The following is an 18,200-nucleotide window of genomic DNA, read 5'->3' on the forward strand; positions in this document are numbered from 1 at the left end:
CTGTTGAGCTGGGTGTTGCTGACTGGAGTGTGGGGAGAGAAGGTTCGAGCTGGAGGAAAAATTTGGGAGTCGTCAGTGAATAGACTGCATTTGAAGTCATGAGCCTGGATGACAGGCTGGGTGAGACAGTATCTATGGCCAAGAGGAAGAAGAGGTCCAAGAACTGGGCACCCAAATCGAGCTGCTCCATTGCCTGCTTCGTCTAGAAAGGCCAGCCATCCAGGAACGCGCCCTGTCCTGCTGCCGCCCCAGGCCGAGCTCTTCCTCTAGCCACCTCCCAGCTCCATGCGGTCACGGCCCCCTCCGACCTCGGCATATGACTTTTCCCTTCCTGTGCAGGAATCCTGGGGGCCCTAAAGATGAAGAAGGAAAATAGGGAAAGGGTGAAGACTGAAGATATGAGGGGTCCACAGGACTTTACAGGGAGCAGCCCTGTCCACATGGCCCTTACTTACCCAGAGTTTTGAGTCCCCTGTAAATTCTGAGCTTTAACTGAACTTCCCCTACTCGGCACCCCCCTAACAGTGCTGAATGGCATCTGTTCTACTGGGGCCCCTGAGAGATACTCCGATCAGGGTTTCCCATGCAAGCCAGTTATTTGTCTACACGGAAGAGCACTCCCACTCCTAAATCCTTTGTTTCATAACCTCACCCAAGAAGAAGGCCAGTCTTGGTAGCCACCACCCCATTACCACTTGCCCTGTGATTCCAGAGATGACCCTAGCCCAACAGTAGCCACTGACTGCCTTTCTCTAGCAGGCTCTTCCTGGTGACCACAGGGCACGTCTGTGTCTCTATCCAAAACCACTACGTCCCAGTCTCGTGTGTCTTCCTTTGCCACCCAAATTGCATCAGAGAGGAGCGCACGACCAAGGCCAGCCAAACGAGTGCCAGCAGGAGAAACCCAGTGTTTTTCTAGTGTTGAGTTGCCCTTCTGAAAAGAGGAGACCTGAGGATCAGTCCCTGGTGCGAAGGAAAACAATGCAGAGAGTGACCCCCAGAGAGATGCCAGAGTCCAACTCAGAGGGCCAGGCCACCTCTGTCTGCAGCTGGAACATAAATGAGTGATTTCCCTCAGGGTCGATGTTGTGTGGAGCTGGGCTGTCATCTACAACCGCAAGTCCTTCCAAAGGTTTTATGGGTGTTCATCTAAGCACTGCCACACCGCTTCTCTCTATTTTTCATTCTCTCTCTCAATTTTTTAAGATTTTATTTATTGATCATGAGAGACACACAGAGAGAGGCAGAGACACAGGCAGAGGGAGAAGCAGGCTCCCTGCAAGGAGCCCGATGCGGGACTCGATCCACCCAGGCGTCCCCACACTGCTTCTCTAATGTCGTCTCCTGGCCTTTTGAAACCCACAGGCGCTGCTTTGGTTACTGAAGAAGAAGCTGGACACAAGGCCTCGTGATCACCTTTCGGAAGGCTTCATCTTCTGACATTCTCTGGTAGACCCCCTCTAGTTTGGCCTCTGTGATTCCCAGGAGGTTCAACTACTCTAGATTTCCCAATAATATTTTAAGTTTGGGGGACGCCTGGGTGGCTCAGTGGTTGAGCGTCTGCCTTCGGTTGGGGTTGTGATCCCAGGGTCCTGGGATCGAGTCCCACATCCGACTCACCACAGGGAGCCTGCTTCTCCCTCTGCCTGTGTCTCTGCCCCTTTCTCTGTGTCTCTCGAATAAATAAATAAAAACTTAAAAAAAAAAAAACTTTTCTTTAAAAAAATTTTTTAAGTTTGACATTGTTATTTGAAACCCCAGTTACGTGTGTTTTCTATATTAGCAGAAAACGATATTGGTATCTGAAGGGCCATAAGTCACAGTTGCTAAGGAGAGAAAGCAAATAGGAAGGGACAAGGGGATCATTATTACTTGAAAGGCATTCATCATCCAACCACTAGTGCCGTTACTACTACCACTAGCTTACTGTGTTTGGAGCTCGGCCGTGCAACCGGTTCAACAGACAGGTTAAGAAATCTGGAAATAGCCACTCTGCTGCTAAGTGGAGAATCGATCCAAGGTTGCCTGATTTCTGAGCCCTGTTTTTTTTGTTTTTTGTTTTTTGTTTTAAATCACAGCCCTGTCCTGCCTGCCAGTTTCTGGCAATCCCCCACCATCCCAGTTCTGTTTTTAACCTCTAATTAGGCCTCTATGATATTAATTCCAATTGCCAGGGTAGAATTTTACGAGTGGGAAAGGCCAAGAATGGCACCTCCAACAGATGTGACAGCAGCACGGGAGGAGTCAGGTAGGACAGATCAGCCAGTGCATTAACCGTGGCCCCTTCGGACCCGATCTAAGGATTTGTGTGGGGCGGCAGGGAGACCCCCGCCAGGGAAGGCGGGGCGTGTGGAGGGTGACCAGGTAGCTACCCCACTGTGAGGCTGGCACCTCGGGGTGGTTTGGGATTTGGAGTTCGGGAAATTTTCAGCGTAAGGTAATTTTGCATTCTCCCCAGGGCGAAGCCCTACTGTTTCCCACCGCCAGGGCCACCCTATGTTGTGCCAAGCGCCGCCACCCAGAGGATAGGGGTCAGACGCCTGAGCGTCTCAGGGGCAGTGAGGCCTGCGGGGCTGGGCCAAACCACAACCCGAAGAAGACCTGGCGCAGCTCTGCGGCCTTGGAAAGCGCGCGGGGTCCCGCTGAGAGTCTGCGAAACTAGCACCTGGGGAGCCTGTGGCCAGCACAGTTCCAGACAAGAGCCCTCTTCCATAAAGGGGGAGGCTGAGGCAGGGGGCGTCTAGGTTAGTCTGGCTCCCTCATTCGGGGCAGGCAGGCAGGCAGGAGCCAGGCCGCGCGGACAAAGTAAGGGGGCGGGGAGGGAGGCTGCAGCTCTGCGGCTGAGCTCCGGGAGCCCACGGGAGGTCGGGGGGTCGGGCGCGCGGCGATCACGCCGAGGGACGCCGCCAGCTGCTCCGGGGAGGCGCAGCCCCGGGTGGCGAGGCCCGGACACCCGGCGAAGGCCACAGGCTGGCCGCGAGGAGCCGCGCCGCCGCCCCGCCAGGCCCCTCCCACCCCCCGGGAGAGGGCGGAGCGCGCGAGCCTGCGCGCCGGCGGGGCGGGGAGGGGCAGGCCGGGGGCGGGGGCGGGGGCGGGGGCGGGGGCGCGCACGCGTGTGCGTGTGGGCTCGCACGTCCGGGGGGCACGTGTGCGCATGTCCGTCCCCGCGCCGGGAGGGGCGCCGGGCTGCAGACGCCCAGCAATCGTCCGCGTCCGCACGTCCGCGATGGGCGTGCGCGCGCCTGTGCGCGGAGGCTGAGCGGGCGGCTGTGCGCGTGCGCACGCGAGCAGGGCCCTCGGCGCCCCCCGCAGGCCGCGAGCCGGTCCTGCGTCGTCTGCGATCCGCCGCTCCGGGGTGTCGCCCCCAGATGTTCCCTGGGACTCCATCGGTAGTGGCTTAAAAAAAAAAAAAATTCTTACTGCACAAAAGACGTGGGTTTCCACGAGAACGGAAAACTCTATGGTTACTAAAAAACTGCATCAAAAAAAAATAAATGAAAAAATAAAAAATAAAAAACTGCATCATCCTGCGCGCAGTTCCGAATGTGAGTCTCACCTCGCAGTTCTGGTACAAACTCTGGTCATCACGTCTTCTTCTTCTTCTTCTTCTTCTTCTTCTTCTTCTTCTTCTTCTTCTTTTTTAAGATTTTATTTATTTATTCATTCATAGAGATGCAGAGAGAGAGAGAGAGAGTAGCAGAGACACAGGCAGAGGGAGAAGCAGGCTCCATGCAGAGAGCCCGACGCGGGACTCGATCCAGGGTCTCCAGGATCACGCCCTGGGCCGCAGGCGGCGCTAAACCGCTGCACCACCAGGGCTGCCCTCTTTTTTTTTTAATCACGTATTATTCTTTTAGTTTGATGTGAGAGCTGAGTTTTAAGTCGTTATTTTCTTCTTCTTCTTTTTCTTTTTTTTTGCATTAGAATTTGCTCAGTAATTTGCCCCCCAACACCTTGTTTGGCCTGGCTCCTCTGGAAATGCTTCCCGCTCTTCTGCGTGTGTGGCCCTGATGAGACCTGACCCTTGCTCTCTGGAGGCCTTCGTTCTAGTGGGAGGGACAAAGGCAAACTCGATGCCCGGGGAGCACTAAGCGCTATAATGAAAAAGCGAGTAGAAGCTGGGCTCTGGCCCAAGAGGACAGATGGAGAGGCAGAAGCAGGGAGCACTCTTGGGAGCAGCTGGCAGGGGAGCACGGGGGCGGGGGTGGGGGAGCTGAGTGTACGGGGAAACCCTGAGCCTCAAGAGCGAGAGGCAGGAGGCAGGTGAGGACCGGGTCATTGGTAGCATACTGAAGAATATGATGGAATTCAAATATGCTTGTGAATAGACTTCTGTGACTTGCTGGATGAGGAAAGGATTAAGGATGTCTTCTAGGATTTCTGTCAGAGCAGCCTGGTGGGTGGATGGTAGCGCCTCTTAGCAAGGAGGGGAAAGATGGGGTTGTCTAAAAGACTAAAAGACTGAGTTTTCTTCCCGAAAGAAGACACATGGATGGCCAACAGACACATGAAAAGATGCTCAGCACCACTGATCATCGGAAATGCAAATCAAAACCACAATGAGATACCATCTCACAACAGTCAGAATGGCTAAAATAAAAAATAGGAGAAACAAGTGCTGATGAAGATGTGGAGAAATAAGAACTCTCATGCACTGTTGGTGGGAACGCAAACTGGTGCCCCCACTGTGGAAAACGGTATGGAGTTTCCTTAAAAAAATTGAAAGTAATTTCTTTTTTTTTTTTTTTTTTGAAAGTAATTTCAACTACTAAAAATGATCCAGTAATTGCACTAGTGGGTACTTGCCCAAAGAATAAAAAATATTAATTCAAAGGGATACATGCACCCCTATGTTTATTGCAGCATTATTTACAATAACCGAATTATGGAAGGAACGTAAGTGTCCATCAATAGATGAATGGATAAAGAAAATGTGGTTTATATACACAATAGAATATTATTCAGCCACAAAAAAGAATGAATCTTGCCATTTACAACAATATGGATGGAGCTAGAGTAGCTTGCTAAGCAAACTAAGCCTGTCAGAGAAAGACAAATATCATACACTCATTCATATGTGGCATTTAAGAAACAAACAAAAAAGACAAGCCAAAAAATGAGACTCTTAACCATAGAGAACAGATGGTTTCCAGAGGGGAGGTGGGTGGGGGAGATGGGTGAAATACATGAAGGGGATCAAGAGCACACTTGATGAGCACTGAGTAATATATAGAATTGATGAATCACTATATTGTACACCTGCAACAAATATAACACTGCTAACTACACTGGAATTATAATAATAATTTTAAAAGATAGTACAAACAAATAAAAGACTTTGTTTTAAAAGCAGAGACTGCATCTTCTTTTCAGTTCTCCTCCTAGCAAGGCCCTTGCTCCTTGATGACTTTAGATGTTGAAGTGAACAGGAAACTCCTGAAACAATCTTTCCTCCTGACTTAAGCCCACACCCCAAACTCAGACCCAGTACTAGCCACATCCAGTCCCTCCATCAGACACACACATCCTGAGCCCGGCCAGCCTACCCTTGTAGAATCATCAAGTGAGCTGTGTGTGCGTGACTTCCAGGAGCCTGCCCCTGGAGCTTCCTCAGAATGTGTGGCTGGGAGGCAGCCAGTCATGCTTTCCAAGTACATGGCTTTCTGGCATTTGAGGAGCTGGACATTGCAAGGGTTTCCTCTGCGTCTCCAGATTAGGAAGCGGGTCACAACAGTGGTCACACAATGCACAAAGAGCCAAACTCGCAGTGTGCCACGGTGGGCACGCTGTGTTTCAGCTACATTCCTTGGGCTGGCCGTCCTTCTTTGCCAGGATCTGTCAGGTGATGAAGGAGGGGTCACCAGCCTCACAAGGACCCTCTTGCAGCTCAGGTCTAACATCTGTTCAGGTTTCCACTCTCCCCCATCCGGCACATAGCTGGGCCACAGGACTCCTCTTCTGTCTCCACTGCTGTGAACTGAAGTCAGTGAACAGCACCACGTACTGGTGTTGAACAGGAACATGCTTGAATAAAATGCTAGCATTTAATTTTTTAAAAAGATTTTATTTATTTATTTGAGAGAGAGGGAGTGTGAGAGGACAGAATGGTGGGGAGATTTAGAGGGAGATGCCGACTCCCTACTGAGCAGGAAGCCCGATGTGGGGCTCCATCCCATGACCCCAGGATTATGCCCTGAGCTGAAGGCAGACGCTAACCGACTGAGCCACCCAGGCACCCGATGCTAGCATTTAACATGCACTTCTAGTGTATTTTCTAGCACATTCACACATCATAGCTGTTACTGAGTAACCTTGTCCTGGGGTGCGCTTAGAAGGCTCTGGGTCTTGGTCCCCGTGCTTAGCTTCTGGGCATTTCAGCAGAGAAAAGCTTGAGTGGTACTTATAGATTAATGCTGATATGTGTTTTCCTGAGTTCATGAAAAAAAAGTTTTGGTCAAGTCTGTCTTGCTGCAAGTGAAAAGAAGTTGATTCCCCTGTAACCCACCCTCCCTTTGTGGTTCCCACTGAACAAGCTTTCCTTTTCGCTGGGCATCATCCAATGTGACTAGTCCTTGTCCCTTTAAGGTATGGTCTCTTTGCCAAATAGGGGGTCCCTGGCAGAGCAGAGTGAGAGCTCATCCCTGGGCCCACTCCTTGGAAAGGCTGGCTGGACAGCTCACAGTGCCCATGGTTGGTGGAATGTGGGTGGTGGCCGAACACAATCCAAGGAGAGAACCTGCATTGTTCCATGTGGTCTCCCTCCCCATGACATGGGCTCTGCCTCCAGAGGCCTCTCCCAGCTTTGGCCTTCGGGAAGCCAACTGGAGAGGTGTGGTAGGTTGTCTGCTTCCTGCCCGCCCACCCACCCCGCTCATCCTAATATTCCCAGTGGTCTTTCCTCTCACGAAGGTTTCAGAACCAGAGGATGAGCTGACCTAAGAACCACTGTGGGTGCAGCTTTGCAAAGTAATGAATCAGGCAGGGCTTCTGACATGTCTGCTGTAGTTCATTTCAAACAGAGATACAAAATATTATTAAATGTATATTTTTAATAAAGCCAATAGTTATTTTACTTATAGGAGCTTTAAAAGTAAGATACAAAATGTAGAGTTCCAGTTTGGAAGCGTTGTAACTATTCACACGAGACGTCCTGCTGATGCCCGAGCAAGGCAGTCACGCCCGGCCATGCAAAGGACACAAACACACACACACACACACACACACACACATACACACACACATGCGCTTTGGCGAGACCCCTCTGCCAAGCGCAGCACCTGGAATTACCAGTGTTCAGAGCAAGGCGGTGCTGAGAACACAGCACCTACAAGGAGACCACACAAACAGCTTCACACAGCCTCACAGCCTGGGGATATGCAGTTACAAAATGGCCTGCTTATTTGAGAAGAACAGACTGGAAAGTGACAATTAGCGGTGTTGGTGTCACCTGCACAGGGCAGCAGGGGCTGACCTCTGTCCAGGGTGAGGTCTCTGGGGGAGGCACTATTAAGACAAGAGGACTTCAGTAGGATAGAACTTGAAATACAAGGTACTGCGGACACGTTACTGAAGGGAAGAGGAAACTACACTACAAGGAGAAACAGCCACAAACAACTCGGACAGATTAGTGCACACACAGTGACGGCTAACACGGACCAGAGCCACGCAGGGTTGGTGCAGAGCACGTGCCTGAAAAGGTCTATGTACAAAATAGTTCTTTGTAAACATGGTGAGGTGAACGTTCAGAACCCACGGTGAGAGGATCATAAGTACAGGCAGCAATGGCATCCCCACACAGCACAAAGGACGACACCCGAGGCCTGGAGACAGCCTGGCGACACAGCACTAAACATTCAGATGGCTGGGCTCAGACTCCCTAGGGGGCCTCTATCATTAGTGTGGATACATACATATACATATATATTTTTTCTTTTTGGTATTTTTAAATATAAATTTACTTATATCCGTAGAAAAATGAGAACATAAACGTGTTATTACAATCTTTGCTGGAAAAGCTTATATGGAGTTAGAAAGAATAAACCATTTATTAGTAGTTAACATATATATTAAAATGGTTTAATGATTTAAGAAAATATAAAAAAAATATTAATACTGTCAAACTTTCATACCAGAAAATATTATGGATTTTTCTCAATTAGACTTTTTCAAAGATGAAATATGAAAAATTTAAATAAGTTTTATATAAAGAACTTCTGTAACCTCAATTAATATACAGTGGGATATGTCTACCCTATAGAGATATATGTATCATTATTTCTCAATTTAAGCACCATTCAATTCTTCTGGATCCATTCTGGCTGGAAAATATCCCAAAATCCACAGGATGTTATCTCTTTAATGGCACACGTTAACTGAAAATGAGGTGGTTTTTTGTTCTTGTTTTTTTGAAAGAAAAGACTTTAAATTAATTCCTATCTACAGCTTAATTGGTTTGTCTTGAGCCAGCTCACAAATGTTACTGCAATGCTTCAAGTGCAGGTGTCTCTGTGCAGCCACGTGACCACACCCCCAGGTTTGGAAACTGTGTCGAAACCTCTGGCCATGTGTGGACGGGAGGGCAGCAGGTGCAACTTTATCCTGCACACGGACAGCAGCCAGCTGGCTCATCTCCATGCACCATCAGGAATATGCCTCTAACATTTAGTTTTATGATCCTGCTTTTGTAAATCCGGTCAGGACTGCACCCCTTCGGTGCTGCTTGGGGTGGGGAGGGGCTGCCCACCCACAGAAAACCCAGGTGATTGCTTCCAATCACAAATATTCTATACTTTGCCCGTTTTGTAGAAGCTTAAATAAAGATAGTGTTGAACAAACCTCCAGCCTCTATATTTGTTATCTTAAAATATTCAATGCATTTTAGGCAGGAGATGTTTTAACTAAAAACCTATATAAAAAATATCTATGAGATACAGTGACTGATGTGGTCATCACTCAACGTGTTAAGGAGGGGGAGGGTTTCAGAAGAATGGTCAGTTTTGCTCTCAGCCTTAGGCCTGGTGCCTTCCCAACACACACAGTGGGACTACAAACTTGAGAGCTGTGTTTCTCAAAATGCGGCCTGTGGCCCACCTGCATCAGAATTGCTGGAGCTGCTTATTAAGCTCGAAGATCCCCCAGCATCTCCCTGAGGGTCAGAAACCTGTTTCTAGCTGGCCCTCCAGGGGTCTGATGCCTCCAAAGTCTGGGAAGCTGGGCCTTAGAGGCTTGGAGCTGCCAACTACCCCCATCCCCAAGGATCCCTGCCTGGGACAGGGGTGCACTGGTCCTCTGGGGGGCTGGTGCCAACTAGGCAGCCCTGGGGCGGGGACACTGACCCCAACAGCTCTGGGCAGGCGGGCCGGCCCTGGGTCAGTACTGGGGCAAGTAGGCCGGCCTGCGCTCAGCCTTCCCGGGGAAGGCTTTGAAGCCCTTGGGCGCCGCCTTGTGTGCTGGTGGGGGCGGGGGCTGTGGTGGGCTCTGCACATAGGGAAAGGAGGCGGTGCCGCAATCGCTGGTGGCGGCCCACACCGGGGACTGCAGCATCTGCATGCTGTCATTCCACTGGCTGCCGGGGCTGGCAACTGCGTAGAGTGGTGCGCTCGGGCTCGGCAGTGTGCTGGGCAGCGGGGAAGGGTGCTGCCAGGGTGCTTTGGGTGGCCACGTTTTGGTTTTGTTATCCTGAGAGACAAAAGAGGGTTCTTAGTGGCATTTCTGGCGATTCATGATCTTTCCCACTTCCCCAGGGCTCTGGTCCTTATTCCCACCTAGGGGCCAGGGTAGGAGCCCCAGACCCCTCACAGCCCTGGGCAGCACTGTCTAACTGAACTTGCAACAACAGAAATGTTCTGTGTCTGTGCTGTTCACCGCATATGGTTAGCGCCCCTAGGAACTCAATTTTTATTTATATTTGATTAATTCCAATTTAAACAGCCACATGTGGCTACTGGCTATCACAGTGGATGGCACAATCCCAGGGCTTTCTCTACATTTGCCTCTGAGTCAGCTGAGATGGTTAATCATGGAAAAAAAAGTTGTTCACCACAAAGAACCCATCATTGCTTTGAAGCCCTCTTAAAACGGAAGCTTTGGAACTGTGCTCATGGTCTGTACCCCATACAGCTGGCCCTTGGTGACCAGAGCAGGGCCCACAATACCTGGTTAACGTCTTCCACTGTGGTAAGAAGAGGCGGTGAGGGTAGCGTGCTGGTCTCCTGCTCTCCACTGCTGTGTTTCCTGAAAGAATCAAGAGCTCAGTGCCGTGGGCACCTGGCTTGCTGCCCAGCTTACCTTGACATGCTAGCCACCTGGTTCTGGGCAATGGTTCTAGGTGGGGAGACCTTGGATCCACTGCATGTGGGGGGTCGGGCAGGTCACCACTGAATGGAACACGCCCAGAAGTCATTCATGGGTTTGGGGAGAGCTGGGGGTGGCAGGCATTCGGACAGCCACTGGCTGTTTCAGCTGCTCTGAGTATATTGGCTCTGGCTTTTGTTAATTTATTCAACGGATACCAACTGTTTACCATGCCCTGCGGAAGTGGGACTTAAAAGACTGTTAGTTTTAACTAGAAACATGAATAATTTCTGTTATAACGCTGAATGAAAAAGGCAGGAAGGAGCCGGCTCAGGGCCAAGGCAATCAGTCTACTGGTGCTCCTGCCTGCAGACACAGCAGTCTCTGTAGAGGTGGTGCTACAGGTGGCTTCCTCCATGTCTCGTCGGCCTCCCCAGTTTCCCTTGTTGAAAAAAAGACATCTTAAATGCTACCGTTGGCTCAATTCTGCTCCTTCTGCATCCTCCTGTCTCAGTTCACTGGCACCCCCTTTCATACAGAGGCTTCAGCCAAAAACTCATACCCTGATTCTTCTCTCTCACACATACCCCACTGCTAATCTCTCACCAGATGCTCCCCCACTTTGTTCAGCTGTCTGCTCAGAGGCCTCCCTGACTCTCATATTTTTTTTAAAGCAGGTTCCATGCCCAGTGTGGAGCCCAATGTGGGGCCTGAACTCATGACCCTGAGAACAAGACCTGAGCTGATACTGAGTCAGATGCTTAACTGACTGAGCCATTTAGGTGCCCCTTCCCCCCATATTTTTCTTCATAGCAACTAACCCAACCTGACATGTTTGGTTTTTCCTTTTTCTTTTCTTCTTCCCAACCTCCCTCCCTTTTTTTTTTTTTTTTTTTTTTGAGTAGCCTCCATCCCCAACATGGGGCTTGAACTCATGACCCTCAGATCAGGAGTCTCATGCTCTACCAAATAAGCCAGCCAGGTGCCACTACTTTAAAAAATTTCTTAGACCTGAAAATACTCTACTGTTTTCTTTTCCTTTTTTTTTTTTTTTTTTAATTTTTTTATTATTTATTTATGATAGGCACACAGTGAGAGAGAGAGGCAGAGACACAGGCAGAGGGAGAAGCAGGCTCCATGCACCGGGAGCCCGACGTGGGATTCGATCCTGGGTCTCCAGGATCGCGCCCTGGGCCAAAGGCAGGCGCTAAACCGCTGCGCCACCCAGGGATCCCTTCTTTTCCTCTTTGACAAAGAAACTGAGGATCAGAGAAAGTCAGGCCCTTGTTTGCAGTTGCAAAGTCTACTGGTGAGTCGTGATTAGAACCTGGTCATTCTGGTCCTGCTCCTCCCACAGAAAGGCACAGACCAGTTATCAGTAGACCCCATTCTCTAGAACCCTAGAGTTCTAGGTGTTTTTTAGCTACCACTTGCATGAGACTTTTTTGCCAGCAAAGCCTCAGCCAAACCTTAAGTCATCTGGGCTACAAGCCTGCATGGTAGCCATAGAAGACTCAGCAAGACCGTGCTAGCAGAGGCCCTCTGCCTCTGTCACACCAGGGTGACAAGGAGCCATGGGGTTCTTGAGCCTTCCAGAGGAATGAGCTGTGGATCACATTCATGTGCCCCTCTGTCCTCTGCTTACATTTAGAAATCTCTTCATACCTTCTCTGCTTGACAGCAGCAACGAGGTCAGGCCCTGAAAACATGGAGAACAAGCTGTCCCCGTTGGCGGAGGATGTCTCGTCGCTTGAGCTGGCGGAGTCCCCTTGAGCCCCTGACCAGCCGCTGTGCAGGCTGTCCCTGAAAGCCAGAGAGATAAGCTGGTCCCAGGCCTCCTGCAGCTGGACAACCCCGAGGCTGCCCCCACTCCCCCAGCTCTAAAGGAACGGTCTTTAGCCCGCACTCCTCTAACAACCAGATCGTGGGCTCATCTCCCCTTCTAAAAACCCAAGCTTTTCTTCCTGTCCCTTATTATATAGAAAGTAACATGTATTCTTCGCTGCCCTTCATTCTTCTCAGAAGCCTGTGCTTTGCATATGAAATTCATGGTAGAGCAAAGAGCTGAAATGGTCTTTAGCTGTCCAGATTTATTAACTGAGTAGAAATAAAGGATGTGAAAAATCAATCTCCAGTTGTCTTCAGGATGCAAAGCTGCAGTTTTCTCAATACGCTGGCATCTGAACTATACACGTTTGCTTTTTGGAAGCTATAAGGATCGCATTCCCCGAATCGCATGGGTTGCACAACTATGCCCATTTCAGCACAGAAACCATGTTAAACATTCAATTACGTCACAAACACCATCAAGTAAGTTCCTAGTTCAGGGCAGAAGACTATGTGTTGAAAATCATCGGTTTATACAAACGGTGTGCTCACAGGGACATACCATGCCACCTGGCATCTTCAAGTCTTGTCACAGAACCCTGACTACTTAAAGATGTGACCAGGTGTCAGTTTCTCACAGGGGGATTGTGGAATTGAGTTGCCTGATGATGGTGCATGAGGGCCCCATGGGGGATAACAAGGTCCCAAACTCAGCTTCCCTGCCACACCCAGCACTCACCCTTCTGTGAAGAACTCTGGGAAAGGCCAGGTCCGATGGGCATCATCCATGGGTGGCCAGTGGCCCCGGGGGTTGCCTGGGCGGCGGCCGTGTTGCACTTGGCGCTTCTGCTGCATTGCCTGGCTTACTCCTGCCACATAGCGTGCAAACTCGGGGTCTGAACCCACTGCATTAGGACAAAGGGACAGAGAGGGTTTGGGGCCACACTGGCCTCTTGTCTCCTTCTCTGCCTCCTGATCACATTCTGGTCACACATACACAGTGAAAAGTGGCAAGGTGCTGCCTGGCTTGTGGCCCCGGAAGCCAGAGAGTTGGCTGTAGGCCTGGGGCTTTCAGCCAGATGTCTGAGGCTGGGGTGAGGTGTGTGCACAGTGACCGTCAAGAAGGGTTATGCCTGGGATCCCTGGGTGGCGCAGCGGTTTGGCGCCTGCCTTTGGCCCAGGGCGCGATCCTGGAGACCCGGGATCGAATCCCACATCGGGCTCGCGGTGCATGGAGCCTGCTTCTCCCTCTGCCTATGTCTCTGCCTCTCTCTCTCTCTCTCTGTGACTATCATAAATAAATAAAAATTAAAAAAAATTAAAAAAAGATTTAAAAAAAAAAAAAAAAAAAAAGAAGGGTTATGCCTAAGACAGAGGCAGGCTGAATGTGAAAGACAGAAAGAAGAACACAAAAGGATCCACGATTAAATCTTAAAGACAAATACCAGACACTTAAAAATTTTCCAATGTCTGGTGCTATGTACATAACACTTAGGAAGTCACATGATGTCTTTAGTGAACTAATAACCTGAGAGTTATCAAAGCATCAGGGTCAGCCAGATAGAGGTATGTCATTGCCACTTGGCCCAACTCGAATCGAGGATTTTCTTGGGATATTGGATGGCAGATCTACTCATTCAATCTGAAGACAGTAAGAGTGTTAATGAATGAGGTGAAATTTCAGAATTTAAGAAGTATTAAGAGGTGACTAGAAACATACTGGAGAAAGCTGAGTAAGGACGGGCAGGACAGTACAAGTGGGAGAAAAGAAAGCATAGAGGGCGTTGAAGGAAAAAGTCAAACAAGAAGATACAGCATGAAAGGATCTCTGGTTTACAAACTGAGTATGACTCAGCAGTGTATACTTTTCAGCTTCAAGCTAGGAGAGCTACTAGGCATAATCTCATATTAGCTTGTCCCCAGGGCACTGCCACAGGACTACTGCATGAGACTGTGCTGTATGTGCGGCACACAAGGATGCCCACAGCTGGGGAGGGGAGCGGCGGGGCCCAAATCAAGGCCTCCTTCTCAGGGAGTCAAGCCATGCCTCTGGGGCTACAGGTGCCCTGTCCAGAGGGGGTGCTCTGCTCTCACTGGCCCTGCCCGAGAGGGTGCCTTCTGGGATTCATCTATCCAAGGAGTGCCCTTCCTTAATTTGGGAAAGGGGCTATACAGACCTTATGCCCTCGAGGTGGGGTCTGCAGGAAGGTACAGTAAGGACCTGCAGGTCACAAAGGAACACATGGCAGATAACACTAGTAGGATTTGTAACCTAAAGACATAGAGGCCATTCAGGCCTCAACAAAGATCAAAGACGGTAAAATCCTGCCAGACACCACTTATACTCTGGATTTATTTTTAAATTTTTAAAAAGATTTATTTATTTGTTTGTTTATTCATTCATTCATTCATTCATTCATTCATTCATGAGAGACAGAGAGAGAGGGGTAGAGAGACACAGAGAAAGAGAGAGAGGCAGAGACACAGGCAGAGGGAGAAGCAGGCTCCATGTAGGGAGCCTGACGCAGGACTCGATCCCGAGTCTCCAGGATTACACTCTGGGCCGAAGGCAGCGCTAAACCGCTGAGCCACCAGGACTGCCCTATATTCTGGATTTAATTACCCGCCTATCAAAAGATGTACAGACTGTTTCACAGCAGTTGAGAAAATGTGCCCTGCCGCACCCACTGCAGCCAGTGGCAGCCACGTGGGCCTGCTCTTCCACAGCAGGTGGAACTGTTTGCCCTTCTGCGACCCAGGGAGCCAGGCTGCCCACATCCACCACCCAAGGGAAGCAAGAACAAGAAAGTGTGAGCAGCAGTAGGAGGGATTTTTAGACCTAAGAAAACATTTCTTTCCATTTGTAGCTAATGCTGGGTTGTTTCAGCAGGGAATTCCTCTTCTGCTGGTTATTTATATAAATATTTCCTATAGTTATTTCTATATTTCACAGTATTTTCCTTGTGAATGAAATATATTTTCCACTCTGTATACCTTTTGTTCAATTAGAGAAAAAGAGTAATAGATTTCTATGTATTTATGTTGCATGTACCCACCTTGCCAGACTTGCTTAATAATTCTAGTTTTTTTATTGAGGAGTCTTGGTTTTTATCCTCCCCCCAGTTCTATTGCCAGCAAAGAGATGTGCTTTTCAATGCATCTTTTTCTTTTCTTTTTTTTTTTTTTTTTTTTTAAGATTTTTATTTATTCATGATAGTCACAGAGAGAGAGAGAGGCAGAGACACAGGCAGAGGGAGAAGCAGGCTCCATGCACCGGGGGCCCGATGTGGGATTCGATCCCGGGTCTCCAGGATCGCGCCCTGGGCCAAAGGCAGGCGCCAAACCGCTGCGCCACCCAGGGATCCCAATGCATCTTTTTCTAAAGCTTATACATATCTTGCTGTATTTTTCTAGAAAGTCCAAGACAAAGTTACATGCTATTGTCAGTAATAGTTGCCACTCTGTCTGGGTCTTAATTTTAATTGGAATAATTTTGTTTCACTATACAGAGTAATGTTTGCTACTTGTTTTTGATAGATAGTAGTTGTTTTTTTTTTTTTTTTTTTTTAATGTTTAAGAACTTTCTTTCTATTCATGTCTTACTTTGAGGGTTTTTTGTTGTTCTTTCTCTTTCTTTTTTTTAGAATCATTGGTATCTTTTATCAAATGTCTCTACAGCATCTATTGTTGTATGAGTTCCTCTCATGTAGTGGAGTGATAATGATGGATTACTGAGCAGTAGTGGAGTCCCTTACACTGCTCCACCTTCCACTCCCCACCCCCCAGTACACTGGATGTAGCAACAGATAACTGCTTTTCCAATCACTGCTAGATTGATTGTCTTGCCTCTATCCACACTCATAAAGAGATGACTACAGTTTGCTTTTTAAGTAACTCTGATAAACTTTTTGTGGTTAAAATCATGTTGGCTTCATAATTACCCTTCCAATTTCTTTCATTAAAATAGATTAAGCAGGTTTTCCATTTCTTGGTACAATTTTGGTGATGTGTATTTTATTTGGAAAGAAGTCATTTTTCCATTCAGTTTTCAAATATATTGTCATCAAGTCATTTGTAGTAATGTCTTAAACTTCTTTTAACCTCTCCTATTTCTGGAGTGACATCTCCTTTCTCTTTCTTAATCTTGTTTCTTTTTGCTCTCTCTTATTGTGGTTTATAATAAATTGGTTTATAATAAATATAATACCTATTTTGTTGGTCTTCAAGAGACTCTTCTTTTAGATTTTATTTACAATTTCTATTATATTTTTCCTTTAAATCTAATTAATTTTAGTTTTTCTCCTTCACTGATTCCTCTTCCTAGTTTATTTGTTTCTAGGTTCTTTTTCTAATTTCCTAAGATAACTCTGGTGGTATTTTCATATGTTCAGGCCAGGAGAAGCCATATTCTCTAAAGGCAGGAGGGTGCTCCACCAGCTTTCATACATCCTAGAGTTTAGGCAAAGAATAATCACACAAGTTATATAATCAGGAAAAAGCAGCTCACAAACGGCCTGCCACCTTGGCTCCCATGAATGGGAGAGCCCAGCCTGAAGCCCACTTGAACTATGGCATGTAGAGCCATTCTAGTAACTTCTCTTAGCCTCAACCCTACCCTCTGTACAGTGAGAAAAATAGTGGTCCTTACAGCGTCATTCTCACCACTGCTGCCTTCCTTTGCTAGATGTATTCTATACTTGCTGTCCAACAGTCAGAAAACATCTTTAAAGGGAAATTAGGTCACCTGCCCCCACAAGTAAGGCTGCTGTGTTGAATAGGCCCTGTGAATCCTCAGTGACTATATTTATGTGAAAATCTCAAGGTGGGGAGGAAGAGCCCACATACCTGCAGGATCAAAAGGCAGAATCTCTCCCAACATCCCAAAGACGCCATCACTTTGGTCACGGTTTGGCCAGGTGTTATTTCTAGGTCCCTGTGGCTTCTGCCCCAAAACTTCCGACATCACATTATCCATATAGCTGCTCACCAGACCCAAGCTGTACAAGTCGGAACTGAGATCAGATATGCCAGGCCACTGGCCAAGAGGGGACAGGCCTGCTCCAACAGGCTGTGCTGGCTGCTGGCCTGAGCCATGTACCCATTTCCCAGGGGCCCGAGGCTGGGGTGGGGGCTGCTGAGGTCCAATGGGTTGGAGCAGGTGTTGGTAGTACTGGACTTGGGGTTGTTGTTGCTTTGGGGATTGCTGCTGAGGCGGCAGGCCCGGCTGGGAAGTCAGAGTTGTGTGGGCCCCAGCCTGGGGTGGCCGTGGTGGAGGGGGCACTGGCAGTGGTGGCTGCTGTGGCTGCATGGCTCCTGCCTTCTGTTCAGTCACCATGGCTGTGGCGGCAGAGTTACGCCTTGTCACCAACGGGGAGCCCTGATGTGACTGGCCCATGTTAAAGCCAGAGAGAAAATCTATCACCTCCTGCATTTCCTGATCGGTTGGTAAATTCATACCCTTCTCATCCTTGCCATCATCCCCTTGCAGGAAGTTGTCACGCCTCTCCATGAGAAAACCATTGGCTATTTGATTACTGGAATTCTGCGCTGACTGTGAAGGGTCTGTAGTCCTAGGGAAATTACCAATGTTCAAAATGCTTTGTAACCTTGAATCAATATTGCTGGGCATTTTGGTCTTCTCTTCCGAACACCCAGCTATGAAGAGGTTTTTGGAAGGAGTATTTGGGATGGAGTAATTTGTGCTGCTACTAGAGCTGGTACATGAAGCTTTCTTGGTGAACCGGGATGTCAGTTTGGAGAATGTCTTCTGCAGGCCACCTGAAGATTTGTTTCCATTCCCAGAAGGCAGGTCAGCCTGATTCCCAAAATCGCAGATCTCCCTTTGAAGCTGGATCTGTATGCAGGGTAAAGCTTGTTCCCTATTTAAACAGAAATTTATTTAAAAATTAAAAAAGATAAACATGCAAATTGGATGATGAAATGGATCTCTTTGTGTTTAAGAAAGACTTTAAGGACAAAAAAAAATCTCTCTAGTTGGGGGACGCCTGAGTGGCTCATCAGTTGAGCTTCTACCTTCGGCTCAGGGCGTGATCTCACATCCTGGGATCAAGCGAAGCCCA

The 18,200-nt window shown here is 48.4% G+C and overlaps 1 protein-coding gene and 1 long non-coding RNA gene across 6 annotated transcripts in view; one reads left to right on the forward strand and one right to left on the reverse strand.

Moving 5' to 3' along the window:
- Window positions 1-1,886: 1,886 nt before the first annotated feature.
- Window positions 1,887-2,809, forward strand: LOC144288044 (uncharacterized). Its single transcript, XR_013356005.1, has 3 exons — window positions 1,887-2,020; window positions 2,175-2,248; window positions 2,459-2,809. It is a non-coding gene; the product is annotated as an uncharacterized LOC144288044 (long non-coding RNA).
- A 4,220-nt stretch (window positions 2,810-7,029) lies between these two features.
- Window positions 7,030-18,200, reverse strand: part of GARRE1 (granule associated Rac and RHOG effector 1) — a 77,535-nt gene continuing 66,364 nt past the window's right edge. For all 5 annotated transcript variants that reach the window (XM_077855653.1, XM_077855663.1, XM_077855688.1 and 2 more), the window contains 5 exons: window positions 16,966-17,999; window positions 12,860-13,025; window positions 11,959-12,096; window positions 10,155-10,233; window positions 7,030-9,678 (listed from right to left, as the gene is read on the reverse strand). In XM_077855653.1, coding sequence (XP_077711779.1) covers window positions 9,370-9,678; window positions 10,155-10,233; window positions 11,959-12,096; window positions 12,860-13,025; window positions 16,966-17,999 — 1,726 coding nt within the window. In that variant the 3' untranslated portion in view covers window positions 7,030-9,369. The remainder of the gene's footprint in view (window positions 9,679-10,154; window positions 10,234-11,958; window positions 12,097-12,859; window positions 13,026-16,965; window positions 18,000-18,200) is intronic.

The sequence above is a fragment of the Canis aureus genome, chromosome 1 (assembly GCF_053574225.1).
Source record: "Canis aureus isolate CA01 chromosome 1, VMU_Caureus_v.1.0, whole genome shotgun sequence".
In the NCBI taxonomy this organism is placed as follows: domain Eukaryota; kingdom Metazoa; phylum Chordata; class Mammalia; order Carnivora; family Canidae; genus Canis; species Canis aureus.